This window comes from Drosophila albomicans, chromosome 3, assembly GCF_009650485.2.
Source record: "Drosophila albomicans strain 15112-1751.03 chromosome 3, ASM965048v2, whole genome shotgun sequence".
Lineage (NCBI taxonomy): Eukaryota > Metazoa > Arthropoda > Insecta > Diptera > Drosophilidae > Drosophila > Drosophila albomicans.
In genome coordinates, this window is record NC_047629.2 from 1,486,326 (window position 1) to 1,501,260 (window position 14,935).

Genomic DNA, 14,935 nt, shown 5'->3' on the forward strand with positions numbered 1-14,935 from the left:
ATCCGCTTTGTTTGCATTTACGAAGAGTTTATAACATTTCTAAAAATGATACATACAAATCAATATATCTAAACGCGGAACTGACGATATTTTTGAGTTTTCCCAGTGATGCCAACCCACAGCAATTAGCCAACTTCTTTGGCCTTGTTTAATTGTTCTTGTCGCATACATAATAAACTAAACAGTACGAAAGTTCTCGGCCTGGAAGCAGGCCGAAGTAAAAGTGCTTAAGCACTTTCTGCCTCTCTAATTCACTTGGGGTCCGTAAAAGGAAATAGAATAAATTAATATTGGCCCCAAATGGGGCGTCGCCAGCTGTTGTCCGGGATTTCGGGTCGAACTTGTGCCGAGCCGGACCGGACTCCAGGCGGTCATGTCCAGTGCGTAATTAATAAAGTTATTACCTCCGAAGTGCTCCCAGACTGGAAACAGCTTACATGTGAAGACCATTAAGTTGTAATTATGGCTAGTTTGCGATGCGGCAGCATTATTGCTAGCATTATTGGTGACCACTGGGGAAATCGGCGAAAATCGAGTCCAATTGCAGCTGCAACAATTGTGCGTTGATTGCAATTCGTTTTCAACTAATAATCTCAACTGGCCAGGTGATATGGCAAACCATAAATTACTTCTACATTGTCCGAATTGCTCATTTGACATTTCGGATTATTTAATTTGCAATTGAGAATTTTTTATGATTGGATTTGTCAGTATTTCAAATAGAAAATTGTTTAAATTTAATTATTTAAGAGTGATTAGAACTGATTTATTAATTTGAATAGAGCAAAATCATGTATATTGTCAAGTGTCTCTCGTTTCCATAACAAAGAACATATTTGCAAATGCGAGTGCGTGATTTTAGGCAATGATAAATCAAAGCAGAAAGAACAAACACATGTCGTATGCGTAATGCTTACATCTGGCAGCTGACAAGCTAATACAGCTTATTGAAAAATTATTGCATACTTTTCGGCACACATACAAAACGAGCCATTAGACAAAGAGCGAGAGAGAAGGGAGAGGCAGAGCTATCTATCTACTTGCAGTCTAATGATTTATGTCGCAACATTTCATTTATTGCACATAATTCGTGGTAAGCCAGCGCCCCTCGGCTTTGGCACTGGCTTCATTTATCTAAGCATTTGCAGCTTTCGGATGGCCGAAAACATTTCCTGAATAATCGAATGCCATTTTTTAGTGTCGCTTAAATAATATTTATTTACCAGCAACGTCAAAAGTAAAACTTGCACGTACTTCACCTTTGCTGCGTAGGCGAAGTAAACGAGCTAGACGAAGACTCTGGCGGGGAGTCTTGTCGTTAACATATTGTGGCATATTTATTTCTTTCATGCCGTCGCTGTCGCCATTCTCTTTGCACGTCAATTTCGCCAAGCCAAATACCAAAGTAGAGAAGAAAAAAAAAAACAGAAAATACCGAAAACAAAATGAGAGGCAGCCCAAAACGAACGAATTCCTTTTGTACGTGCCTGACATTTCATTGTTCAAATGTGGATGCGGGTGTTGCTGCTGTTTCTGCTGATGTTGGTGGTGTCGAAGGGGTGGGAGGGAGAGACACTGTAGTGCCCTCAATGGCAGCAACCTTCAAATGTCGCTTCTAAACTGAGTCGATGGCGTTGTCGATACATTTCCGTTTTGCTCTGGCTTCTCTAAATATGCGAGAGTATTCTTATACTGTCAGTTAATTTGGCGTATTGAAAATAAATCAAATGGATTATTTCATCATTGTTCAATAATTGTTGTTAATATTAACATCAAATAATATCAAGTAAATTCAAACTGACAGCACATTTCCTCCACTTTCGTTCTGTGGTATGACAAACAACATTACGTATACGTATTTTTCGTTGTTTTGGATTTTGTTAATGAAACTTAAAAATATATAATATTAATGTATTAATAAAATGTGCTCACAAATAAATTGAAGTCTGAGAAAAAGTTGCAAAGTTGTTGTAAAAAATGTCATAAATAATAAATAATTGTAACATAAAAGATAATCTTGTAAATACTTTAAATTTTCTTCTTAACGACATTTAATTTTAAAAAAAATGTAGGGTATTCCTCACGCCGACTACATTCACTTATCAAGTTTGTTTTGCCTTCGTTGTATTTGTGTATTTTCTCGCTATCGCAATGTGGCATGTCAATTTATTTGTCAAAGAGAAAAATAAGGCAGGTAAAAGTGTAAGCAGGTAGAAAGAAAGGTAGCAAAGGAAGCAGCACTAACTGTAGCAATAGCAATAGGAATACGAATAGCTGAAACATAAAAGCGTCACACAGATACGAGAGCTTCGTCGAAGGCGAAAACAATGACAGACTTAAGTTGCTTCCCATTGAGGTATTTCGTATATGCGTTGGCGTGTGTGTAAGTTTTACGTGTGCACGTGTGTGTTTGTGTGTGTGTGCGGGGGGCGTGACTCGTATGTCTAGGTCTAGTTGAATATGTATGTATCTGTGCGATGGCAGCTTTAAGCACTCGATGGCGATGCCTGCTAGCAAAGTAATCGATATTTATAGTTATGGTTATCACAAAGGAGACAAGCCCCAGCACATGGATGAGTATCACGTTTACCCAAAGATAAGAAATAACATCGTACGTTGGCATGAAAATATTTGCAGGTATATAAAATGTTGGTCTCAATGCCGGTTTGCCACTTTTCCCCAGAGGAAAGAGGAACCTATTTTGAATGTTTGCTTCCTCACTCTCTCGCATAACATTCATGTTTTGCTTAATCCAAATATTTTTAAAGTGAACTGAGTTTTGTTTTATTTGGCAATGAATATTAGGGTGTTATATTTTGCATGTTTTTTTTGGCATGCTTTGATCGAACTTAGTACGTCGACTAATAATAAAAACCTTTTATGTTTTGTACTCATTATTTTGATCCATTATTCACACTGATAAATATAGAGAAGTGTACTTCAATATGAAACTCATATGCTAACATAATTGTCACAAAGCAAGCCATTGTTGCTTAAGCCTCTAATGGATCAAAAGTATATAAATTACTCTGGCTTACCAAACATTTTGTTGTGAGCATGACGAGAAGGCAAAACTGAAAATTTCCAATGATTTTAAATGTACTTCACTTGTCACCTTCGGTATGATGCACAAAATTCATTGGCTGGTTACTTAAGTATTTAGTTATATTTGAGTACTTTACTTGGTTTTTTATTCAGTGTATTGAAGAAAAGTCATTTGCAGCTCTCATTCTGTTGACATTGACTACACATTGACGTGCTCGAGTTGCTTGAGCTCATTTTGCCGATAATGTGCTGCATTATTGACAGTTTATTAAATTGATTTCGTTTAGAATTTAACAAAAATGTCATGCTGCATCGTCATCGATTTCATCAAGCTTAACTTCATCATTTAAGACGCACACACAAGTTGCCATAACAAAAGCAGTTCTTGTCCTTTCCCTCTCTCACGACACGAATTTTCCTATAGTTACCCACACACTGTGACTTTTTATTGTATGTGTAAGTCTCGCTCTCTGTATATCTCTATCTGGGTGTGCGTACGTGTACGGGCCAAGTTAAGTGCTCATAAAATATTTGCAAATGTTTGTGCTGCGCTGCCAACACACGACACATTTTAAAGCACACTCACGGGCGGTGAAGCCTGTCGATTTTTGGATTCTAATGCTGTCAATTAGGTCTTGTAAATAGTTAAACGTTTTCCCAAACAATGCGTCATCATCCGACACAAGCTCCACAAAACTTATCATCTCCTGGCTCAAATAATATTGCCGCAAAAACTGTAAACTTCTTGTTTGCTTGCTCGTTCATGCTGTTTTTTTTTTTTTTTGTTTTCGTATTTTTCATTTTTTATTTCCACATTTAGTTCTTGACTTAAAAGTGGTCAGAAAGTTCGCCTCTGTGCGTGTCCATAAGTAATTCTGTGTGTGCATTTGTCTGTGCTCCGTTTATATGTGGGCACATTTATCTATTTTCTCCTGTGGAACTTTTGCTTTTCCCCAGTTGTTTTTGCTGACGAAAGTTTTTACAAATTCATTAGCCAAAGGAACACATCACTTTACATTTGATATGCGAAAAATTTGAGATGCCACATTAAAAGTTTTCGGTGAAAACAATTAGAAAACAGACCAAACAGCTGGGGAGCCCCACGTGGAAAGGCTTTGCCGAATGTTTTCAAATTAAAGTTCACATATCAAATGAGAATATATTAGAGGATTAAGTAATAAAAATAAGTTTCTCGGGGATGCCACAGAAATCACTAGCGTTTTGAATCACTAGACGCGAAACCACTGACAAGTTTTCGACATGCGTCTGAAATGCCAACTATTTCAGGGAAGTGAAACTTGAAGTAAAATTTAAAATCTAGGAGCCATAAGGACTTTTACTGACTTGACTGAAAATTTGGTTGCGATAAGATAAAAGTTATTAAAGAAATACTTTTGTATGGCCAAAAACGGCTTGTATGCTTTCGTTTGTATGTATGCGTCTATGTATCTACATGCTCGCCTATATTGGTGTGTGAATGCATGTGTAGTTTTGCAACGAAGATGAACACAACAATTGCTCGTGTCTTAGATGTTTAGAGTTAAATAGCGCATTCATAAAGATTGCTATGGTAATAACAGTACAAATACATTGCGCATTGAATTTTCAAAATGGGTAGAGGGTATCTCACAGTCGAGCACACTCGACTGTAGCTTTCTGACTTGTTTTTATTTTAGTCTACCATTACTATATCTTAGTTAAAAAACATTTTCAAAATAATATAAACATATTTACATACTTTATCGTAACCAGGATGTTACAAGAAACAAGTTGGGTCGATTCTTTGCAGACATCGCGATGGTGTTGTCTCGTCCCCAGTGCGGTGATAGCTACTCAAATAATAAGTGAAGTAATTATTCAATTATGAAAAGCTTTGCAGTAACTAATGAATAACTCGTAAATTAGACGTTAGTAGCTGAAAATTATTTGCGGTATTTGAGCAATTTGTTCAATTGGTTGGGAAACAAACTCAAGTGTGTATCATAGCGAAGGAAAATAAAAACACAAACAACAACAGCAATAACAACAAAAACAAAAGCAAGATCTAATACCTTGCCGTTGGCTGGCAAACAGGAAATGAAGCATACTTTGAGGGGCACTCAACGAAACGCATGCAAAGCAACATCAAGACCAACAACAACAACAGCAGCAACCACAGAGTCACACAATCAACCCACGCACTTACATAGAGATACGTTTACGTTTACATAAGCAAAAAGACGTGTGTATCGTACGAAATTGTTATTTATTTTTTGAAGTGGTTCCCTGGTGTGCGGCGGCGTATACTAGCTGTCAGTTTGCCCAGATGTATAGCATTGCAATGGTATCTCTTCGAGCAGGTGTGCTTCTATATACACCTGCCTACATACAAAGCAGTTACATTTGCCGCACACACATTACACACTGTGCGTGCATGTGTATGTGTATTGCACATAGTTTTCCATTCGTCGTCGTCGTCCTCGCATTTGCCAAATTTACCGTGTAATTATCAGCAAAAACGAACGAGAGACGCGCTTAATGCAACTCAAAATGCAACAAGAAACGTGCAAATAAACCCCTTCCCCTCTCTCTGTTACGCTCCCCTTGCTTGTTGCCTGTTGATATGCAAATTTTGTAGCTTTTCATAGATGCTCATGTATGTGTGTGTCCTCGTATTGGCCTCTTTTGTTTACCTAACTGCAATATTTGTTCAGCCTGGGCCGAGAGAGCTCTGTAGCCAACGAAGCGACTAAACGAACGAATTTCGTTTTAAATTTTCATTTTCATTTCCATATGATTTCTGCTTATTCTTCTCCCTTTACAATATTACCCATCATCCTATCACGGAAACAGCAATTTGGTTGACTGCATCGATGACCATGAGCACATGCGATTCGGTCTAACCAATTGTCATAAGAGCGTTGTTGTCGATTTGAATTCTGTGTTCATGCTATTTATTATAAATCACCATTGATTTTCCATCAATAATTATTACAGGACTGTTATATTTTTTAAATGTAAATAGAGCTTCTCATTCCAATATGTTGATAGTATTTAAAATACTTTTCATTTTTGTAAATATTTTTTATTTTGTATACCCTGCGTCTATTGAAAATTGGTATTGTAGCTTCGTCACTGTGATATATATTAATTAATAATAAACATAGCCAGTCGGATCACTGAGATTATTAAACAGAATCTGCTTGTTATCAAGTTTTATCAATATGCGCAGTTTTCCCACATTTTAATATTTTTTATAACAAGTCACATTTTCTTTAATACAAATTTCTTATACCTTGTAATTAAAAATATCAATATTTTGTATTGTGTATTTTTTTACAGCAGAATGACCAACAAAACAAAAATATTTATAAGATGCCAATATGCTTTAAGCATCTGTTAGTCGAGAACTCTGTTTTTACTTGTTGTTGAATAAATTGCTCATACGCCGCATGTGCGCGGTGAGGTAAAAAATGTGTGTAAATTCAGAGTAAATAATTTTTGGCGAATGCATGTGGGTGAGGTGAGGTTTACACTAATGTAATCAAATTGAGTAATTTCTCGATTTCAACTAATCCGCTGCAAAATCCCCATACGAATAACAAAATCAGCGCTAAGCTTCTTTGTCATTTGATTTAATTATGTTGAAATATATGCAATTGTTTGCATAATATCATAAAGGTAAATCCATAAACTAAATGAACTACATAAATAATTTAATAAAATAATTTGCAATTGACTTTTAGCAGGAAAATGCCGCCAACGGCGTTCTTTCATGTGCCAATTACATATGGATTGCTGTAATCTGCTTTGCTAAAGGCCTAAAGCCATTTCAAATAATGTGTTTACTTAATCAGTTAAATACAGAATATACTACAGTTCGATTAGATTTAATAAATTTTGGTACAAAGAGAAAGGAACAATTATTCTGTGGCCATATTCAAAACGTACCAAAATATCGTCTTAACTGATGATGTGGGTCATTCAGTCTGCTCTTCTTCATTCCATGGTGAGTCGAAGACAAGCACTCAACATTTGCCTTTTCAGACATCGCAGAGCCCTTAGCTGTAGAGCACAGCTGCTCCCATTTCCCTCCAATTGCAATTTCGAAGAACGCAACCCAAACCACATTCCGAAAACTATTCGATACATAGTTGGGAAACAATGGCCATGTGGTTTTGTTTCGTTTTCTTCCTTTCTTATATGCATTTTGCATTTCGCATTTTGCTTTTTGCCTTTTATCCATTTTGCTTTACCCATTTATGAGTGAAGTGATTTCCGCTGTTGTTCTGTACTTGTAGTCACAATTCCCGGCAAGTGCTTCGAGCGCCAGTGCATTCAATGGAGTGCACTTTCCGCTAGGAACACTCGAACTCCAAAGAAAAGACGCATAACAATAAAATGTGCAGAGCTTTTGTTTGAATACTCGTATCGGGACTAGTATCCTGCTTTCGTATTTGAAAATACTCGTACCTATTTGTCAGTTCGTTGGCACATGCAAAATATCACAGCAATTGCACTAAATATGCCCATAAATCTATCTCTAGCGAACTATTATTATAAAGACTTCTATTACACTTCTTCAGCTTTAATATATTTGTTTACTTTTATGACTTTACTATAAATTTTACAATAATCCGGATTGCATTTATCAACAAATTCAAAGACACGGAATTTTTTGGATAAATAAAATTAGTATTTCTACAGTTGGAAAATATGGTTGGGATGATAGCTGAAAGTTGATAGCATGAAGTTAGGATTTTATTCCAATTTTACTATAACTTACATATCTTCTCGAGCAAATCGCAAAGTTTCCACCAAACGGGTTAGGGGATAAGCGCCAGTGCATATGCGATAGATTGTGGTGAAGAGTGGAAATCTGCATGAAGTATGATTAAAATTAATGATTAATTATAAACAAAAATATAAATATTAAGCAACTTCTCTTCGAGGCCTTTTTTCTTTAACATTAAATTAATCAATTCAGAGGTTACAGGTCCCAAGGGCTCGTGTCCTGGTATAAGGACGTGCTCCAGCTCACTCAGCGGCCGACCTGTCTTGACAAACGCTTCGGCAAGTTTGCGATTGCGATTCGCTACACAAAGAAGGCGCAATCATTAATTAAAAAATTTATATTTTAAGAAAAAGTCTACCATAGCAACTGGTAACAAGGTCGGATATTCCACACGCCTCAAAGAAAGTAGCTAACCGACTTCCTGGATAGAAGACGTCTACAAATTGCAGAGTTTCAAGGAATCCTCGTCTAATAATACCGGCCTTGGTGTTCTCATTGAACTCCAGTCCATCCGCAAGTCCAGCTCCAAAAGCTATAATGTTCTGTTAAACCATAAATTAACAGAGGAATAAAAATCTTAATCCAATAATTATCATACCCTTAAAGTGGAGCAGATTTCCACGCAGTCTGCATCATCGGTGACAACCACACGAAAAGTATCCGACTTGAAGAGATCTGATAGTATCCGCATGTATTTCTGATCCCGACAACCGATCGTGCCCTCGGCGAAATTGTTGTTTGCGATTTCATGAGCCAAATTGCAGCCCACCAAAACTGAGCAAGGAATCTAAGCAGAAATAGAATTAAATTGAATGTAAGACGAGGGCCAAAAACATCTTTAACCGAACCTTCAATTGCCGCATTATGAGATGAGATATCAGCGCAATGTGTCCGTCATCGTTTCGCTCAAAACCTTTAATGAGAGAGACTCCGTGCGCCATGGGCTTAATTTTGCCTAGCAGAGTCTTACAGCAGCTGCTCACAAAGGTTGGTGGTATTGCAAATATTATAATATCGGCATCTCGCGCAGTGGTCACAACATCATCGTAGGCAACCTTCAAAGTCCTTCTTAGAAGTGACGAGACGACGCAACTGGGGATAAACTTACCACATTCGGGGGCAACACATAGTCCGGCATATATTTGACATTAACATGCGTCGTGTTAATAATCTCTGTAAGCTTACGGCCGTCGATAATCTCTTCGTAAACGTACATATTCACCTTGTCTTCCATAAACTGGGAATTGACGGCATTAATAGCCACGACTCGAGCTATAGTGGTGGCCCAATTGCCCGACCCAATTATGCAGACATTTAAGAGATCCATTTGTTCAGAATTTTAAAAATAATGTCTACAAACTTATTGAATTGACAACTTTCTACATTCCGAACTGTGAATCAAACAAGTAAGGAAGCTGCAGTCGAGTCTACTCGACCAGCTAACCATTTTGAATAAAAGCAAATCAGTGCGGAATATAAAAATACAAAAAAGTTATAAGTCCATGCGACTAGCGAATATTAAAAATGTAATAGATGTACCCAAAATTTTCATTTCAATATTCTATTTCGTTTGATTACATTCTTCGCGATTTCCAAAGGTCAAGCCGAATGGTTTATTGTGAGCTGAATATGTAACTTATTAAGGCATGCCCAACGATGATAACGTAAATTGTATACTTATTTATACATATTTACATATGTTTATAATGCGATTCAGTCAGTGTGCCAAGAACTCACACACAAGCACATTGCACACAGACACAGCTACAGCCACAGTTGTGCACATACGCTTATTGATTGAGTGCTGGGCAAATAATTCATCAGCGAATGCACACAATACCGACTTACACACTTACAGCTACTTTTATGTCTGTATTCACACACACATACACCCGCAGTTTACCCCTCTGAGGCCAGATAAGCAATGCGATGGGTGAAAAATTACGCATACGTCACGTTCGCCAAACTGGCTGGCAAATAATTAACTGTGGTCAGTTCGCTGGTCTGTCCGAAGACCAAAGTTTTATTCTGGACACATGTACATAGGTATGGGATTTCATTGGATATCCATTCAATAATATTTACGGCGTAAAATATGAAGTTGTATTTCACATTTCACATTTCGAATTACGTATTACGTATACGTATACGTGGACGTATCGCATTCCAATTCCAATTCACATCCACAACGACATTCGCATAGGTAAGCGCACTCGTATTCATATTTATTTTTTTAATTACGCTCCCGTTTAAAGTTCGGTGCACAAGTGCTTACTCATTTATGGCCTGGATGCTGCGAAAGATGGCAACAGAATAAATAAAATATTAAATTGCCAGCGTTAAAATGCAAAAGGCCGAAAGCCAAAGTGAAAGTTTTTTCCCACCAAAATCAATGTGCAAGAAAGTAGAGTAAACACTTTGAAATTGTGCACCGACAGCGACGTCGACTGCACTGCAGAAAGCAACGAATTGCAGACACGACGAACGCCCACAATCCACCGCCCAACGCCATCCACTCGAGTATGAAATCAAAATGGATGATGGGCGAAATGAAAATGGAATTTTTAATGAGTTGGCGCAGGCAAAGACCAAACGAACTGAGAAAACAATGCCAACGCTGCCGTCTATGTAGGCGGTTACTGCAGTAAATTGGGCGTGCCAACCTATGCGACTGACTCAATGACTGTGACTGGCAACACTTTAAAATTGAAACGAGATACGACCACGCTCATAATATATGCCAGTTTAAATAACAAATTGATTAACTAATCTACGAAATAACATAGGATCCATTCTCAGCAAAAATTCCGCGTGAAAAAGTATTCACGCTACGGAGTTAAACGAAATATTCGAACGTGAATACTTTCCGACCTTGTTGTGTATACTGATCTGGGAACTACCCTGCAGAACTGGAGGTGTCGATTGCCCTGGGTAAGTGCTTACCTCGCCGATCACTACATGGGTACTTACTAAAGTGACCCTATAGTAATCGAACGTCGAACCACCGAGTCGACTCGAGTTTGCGATTGGCCCCAGATAAGTGCTTACATCGTCGATCACTACCTGGGTACTTACTAGATTAACCCTATAGTAATCGAACGTCGAACCACCTAGTTAATAAATATATGCGCATTAAAGCATAAGTACAAAATAACGGCAAGCATCGCTTTTGTTTTTGTTATTTTGTGGAAAAAGTATACACAAGTTTAAAGAGAAAACTTCGATTATGCTTTACATCGCTGTTTGTTTACGCGTCTTTGTTTTATTTTGTGCTACTCTTTTACTCAAACGCAGCTGTGTTTCCTAGATGATGAAATTATTGCAAGCATTTGAGTTGAGAAGTGCAAAGCGGATCCGCGATCAATTATTAGGTGAGTTACTTAAAAAATAATTTATGTTTGCATTATATGTTTAACGTGTAAAATATATAAATAAACAGATAATAAAAGAATATCAAGCAGTTAGTATAATGCATAGTTCTACAGTGGAAAGCGACAATGTGCCTAAAGAAGAGAGGAAGTGGAAATTATGACAGAAAATCTACGTTATGGAAATAATGACAGGGGAATGCGGCCTAAAAAAGAAGACAATTTCTTTGGTGTTATGATCGGTGAGTATTTTAAAAGATAATTATTTAAAAATCATTATCCACTTTAATCTATTAAGACTTTTTAATCCTTTATTTCCAGATTCAATAACTGAGGACCAGTTGAGAAAGGCCTTGCAGCTCAAAAAAAAAAAAAAAAAAACGATATTTTAAAACTCAAGTTGCCTTAAAGTAATAAAAGTATCCGACTTATTAAAATAAAGAAAAATTAAAATTAAATAAAAACTGTAATTAAAATTGTAAATTTTTTTTTTAATTTATAATGGCCGACCCCTCCATGGGGTCCGATGTAAGCACTTATTTTACTGACCCTTCCATGGGGTCCCATGTAAGCACGTATTTTACCGGCCGTTCCATGGGGTCCCATGTAAGCACTTATTTTACCGGCCGTTCCATGGGGTCTAATGTAAGCACTTATTTTACTGACCCTAATATGTTGCACTATTTCACTAGTTCGTGGTAATCGAGGCGGTGGCGATTGACCCTATTTGCGGACATTTCATACAAAAACGGAAATTAAGAAATGCATGGGTAGACGCCACTTTGTAAGTAGTGACTGGCTCCTGGTAAGCGCTTATTTCACCAGTAACGAACTAGCGCTCAGAACTGCAGGGTAGTGTGACCTTATAAACATGGCTATAAATTCGGATCTCAGTTATTTTGGTTGATAATCTGGTATATTTTATACTCTATGGTATATTTTGAACGTAATTCTAAATCGATAATCGAAATATAAACTTTGATATATTTTAGTATTTATTCGGTATATTAATATGGTATAATTTTAAAACAATAACTTCCTTATATTTTTAATAAATAAAATATTTCCATTCTGTTTTTCGTATGGTAATAACAGATCCTACTTGATCCTTATTCATAAAATATACCAAATTAATAATCTGACAATTTGACCCTGTGGTATATTTTGATCGTAATTATATATTGATATACAAAATATAGTCTTGGATATATTTCAGCAATATTTCTTTGGTATATTATAAGAACATAAGCATTCTTACATTTTTACTACATCAAATATTTCAATTCGCTTTACCGTATAGTAACAACAGAACCTGGTTGACCCTTAGCTTCCTCCCTACCCTCGCACCATATAAAATAATAATAAAAAGAAAACATAATTTTTAAAGTCTATATGATGTGTTGGTTTACGATGTGATTTTATTGCTGTATAAAATTGCAGCCTGCCGATGCTGCGTATTTAAAATATACATCGGATTCGTGCATTTGATAAGCTTTTCAACACCATTAATATCATTGCCTCTTCAATTTGATTGAGAAAACAATTCAAGTAAATTCAAGCGACACTATCTCGAAATTTAAAGCGAAATCTGTCAGATTATTAATAACATTATTAACAACATTAAATGCTCCGCTCTAGGACTAATTTTATTTTATTGATATAAAATACTCAGATTGGAATATGAAAAGTAACTTTTACATTCCACCTTTGATTTATGTATCAACATTTGTAATGATTTTTATTTGAAATTCAATTGTTTTATGCATTTTGACTATTATTATATTCGAGTTCTATTTGTTTGGAATGTCAGACAAGTCTGAAAAATTATCAGTCCTGTCCCTGACACAGGTGAGTGCTTTGTAGACTTGCATATAAACTGATCGTTAGTTGATCTTCGAAGCAGATTGTAGCCGCTTTTGGTTTGTCCATGTGCGCTTTCAGCATTGGCAATGCTGCAGCCTACACATCGCCGGCTCTCCCTTCGATGACGAATAAAAATGTGACAAGTTTTTCGGTGTCGACGCAAGAGGCCTCCTGGGTGGGTGGCATTATGCCACTGGCAGGACTAGTAGGTGGCATTTTAGGTGGCCCATTGATCATGTATGTGGGCAGAAAGATGACAGCGATGCTGTCATTTGTACCATTCTTCATTGGCTGGACGCTGATCGCCTTCGCGTCCTCAGTTGCGATGGTGCTCGTTGGCCGTGGTCTAAGCGGATTTGCTGTTGGCGTGGCTTCTTTAGCATTGCCAGTTTATTTGAGTGAAGCCATTCACCCGTTGATTCGTGGCATTCTGGGACTCATGCCGACACTGATTGGAAATTTCGGCATGCTTTCGTGTTTCATCATAGGATACTTTGCGAATTGGTCACCGCTTGCCATAATATCCGGCTTACTTTGTATACCTTTCCTAGTGCTGTTGTTTTTTGTACCCGAAAGTCCGCGTTGGTATCTTACAAAAGGAAAACCGGAGAAGGCCGAGTCCGCTCTGACTCGACTACGGCGCAAGAACACCAATGTTGCGGATGAATTCAAAGAAATGACAAAACGGCTAGCCGACGAAGCAGAAGGATCAAATACATGCAAGGACATATTTCAGAAAAAGTATTTTAAACCGGTTTCTATAGCAGTAGCGCTGATGATTTTCCAACAGCTCAGCGGGATCAGTGCAGTAATTTTTTATACAGTCATGATCTTTAATATGTCAGATTCTAGTGTCGACAGTTATCTGAGCACCATCATTGTGGGAACTGTTAATTTTATGGCTTCTCTATTGGCAATATTTAACATAGATCACGCAGGTCGCAAGGTGAGCAATGCAAACTATATAGCTATTAAGAGAATACTTTCATTATATTTTCAGGTTTTGCTCATCATATCTGCGTTGTCTATGATTATAACCTTATTTGTGCTCTCCGCATTTTTCTATTGCAAGTCGAGAGAAATGAATCTTGACGGCGTTGGTTGGGTGCCATTGGTATGCCTTGTGATCTATGTGCTCGGTTTCTCAATGGGCTTTGGTCCTATTCCTTGGCTTATGATGGGCGAGATCCTGCCGTCCCGTATCCGTGCACCAGCTGCGTCTTTGGTAGTCGGCTGCAATTGGGGATTCACTTTTATTGTGACTAAAACCTTTCAGGATTTGATTGGTTAGTCAAGAATGAGTTTTAATTAATATAATTACCACCTTATTTTTTCTATTCACACTTAAAAGATCTTGTTGGAGCACATGGGGCATTTGTTTTTTTTTGTGCTGTTTGTATAATTGCACTAGTCTTTGTTATATTTATAGTGCCGGAAACGAAGAACAAATCACTTGAACAAATCGAAGAAGAGCTAACTGGAGGATCTGGCAAATAAAGATGTTTTATATTAAATTAATCTACATTTTTAAAGTAAAGAGACATTTTGTAAATACTGCTAATACTTTTCTTCCAGTTTTTTGCATTATTTTCGACTAATGAAATTATAAATATGTGATTAGTGTCATTTAAATATATTTAAATATAATTTGCTAATCTAATTAACAAGCACATTGCGGCGACTAGAACGCCCCTTAAAATGCTATAACATATGTATGAATGGTGCAGAATGGAATTCTCACATCTGTTCGCCTCACAAAGCGCGCGCATTAATTTCAGTTTTTATTTTTTTGCTTAACACATAAAGAAAACTTAACATTAGCAGTTTCAGTTTAACATTTACCACAGTTGCCTCCGGCTGAGAAACCAGCTGAACGATCCACACA

At 37.1% G+C, this 14,935-nt stretch overlaps 2 protein-coding genes across 4 annotated transcripts; one reads left to right on the forward strand and one right to left on the reverse strand.

The window, feature by feature from the left end:
- Positions 1 to 7,604: 7,604 nt before the first annotated feature.
- Positions 7,605 to 9,222, reverse strand: LOC117568437 (glycerol-3-phosphate dehydrogenase [NAD(+)], cytoplasmic). The gene is made up of 7 exons (XM_034249101.2): positions 8,928 to 9,222; positions 8,668 to 8,874; positions 8,418 to 8,606; positions 8,178 to 8,361; positions 7,966 to 8,119; positions 7,811 to 7,903; positions 7,605 to 7,756 (listed from the first exon to the last, which is right to left on the reverse strand). The coding sequence occupies exons 1-7, from the start codon at positions 9,144 to 9,146 to the stop codon at positions 7,726 to 7,728; spliced, it is 1,077 nt and encodes a 358-aa protein (XP_034104992.1). The 5' UTR covers positions 9,147 to 9,222; the 3' UTR covers positions 7,605 to 7,725.
- Positions 9,223 to 12,913: 3,691 nt separating this feature from the next.
- Positions 12,914 to 14,611, forward strand: LOC117568320 (facilitated trehalose transporter Tret1-2 homolog). 3 transcript variants are annotated; one of them, XM_034248898.2, is made up of 4 exons: positions 12,914 to 13,035; positions 13,091 to 13,996; positions 14,051 to 14,336; positions 14,480 to 14,611. In XM_034248898.2, the coding sequence occupies exons 1-4, from the start codon at positions 12,991 to 12,993 to the stop codon at positions 14,545 to 14,547; spliced, it is 1,305 nt and encodes a 434-aa protein (XP_034104789.1). In that variant the 5' UTR covers positions 12,914 to 12,990; the 3' UTR covers positions 14,548 to 14,611. The 3 variants fall into 3 exon arrangements, with proteins under 3 accessions (XP_034104789.1, XP_051861010.1, XP_034104787.1); XM_052005050.1 differs by having other exon boundaries at positions 14,123 to 14,336; positions 14,402 to 14,611; XM_034248896.2 differs by having other exon boundaries at positions 12,916 to 13,035; positions 14,402 to 14,611.
- Positions 14,612 to 14,935: the final 324 nt, after the last annotated feature.

What these genes read in the sequence shown, in the direction of transcription:
- LOC117568320 (XM_034248896.2), top strand. Translation starts at nt 12,991, where the DNA reads ATGTCAGACAAGTCTGAAAAATTATCAGTCCTGTCCCTGACACAG. An exon ending in CAGTCCTGTCCCTGACACAG is followed by an intron (nt 13,036 to 13,090) that starts GTGAGTGCTTTG and finishes TCTTCGAAGCAG; the next exon opens with ATTGTAGCCGCTTTTGGTTT. An exon ending in AACCTTTCAGGATTTGATTG is followed by an intron (nt 14,337 to 14,401) that starts GTTAGTCAAGAA and finishes CACACTTAAAAG; the next exon opens with ATCTTGTTGGAGCACATGGG.
- LOC117568437 (XM_034249101.2), bottom strand. Translation starts at nt 9,146, where the DNA reads ATGGATCTCTTAAATGTCTGCATAATTGGGTCGGGCAATTGGGCCACC. An exon ending in ATGTGTTGCCCCCGAATGTG is followed by an intron (nt 8,875 to 8,927) that starts GTAAGTTTATCC and finishes AGGACTTTGAAG; the next exon opens with GTTGCCTACGATGATGTTGT. An exon ending in CCTTGTTACCAGTTGCTATG is followed by an intron (nt 8,120 to 8,177) that starts GTAGACTTTTTC and finishes TTCTTTGTGTAG; the next exon opens with CGAATCGCAATCGCAAACTT.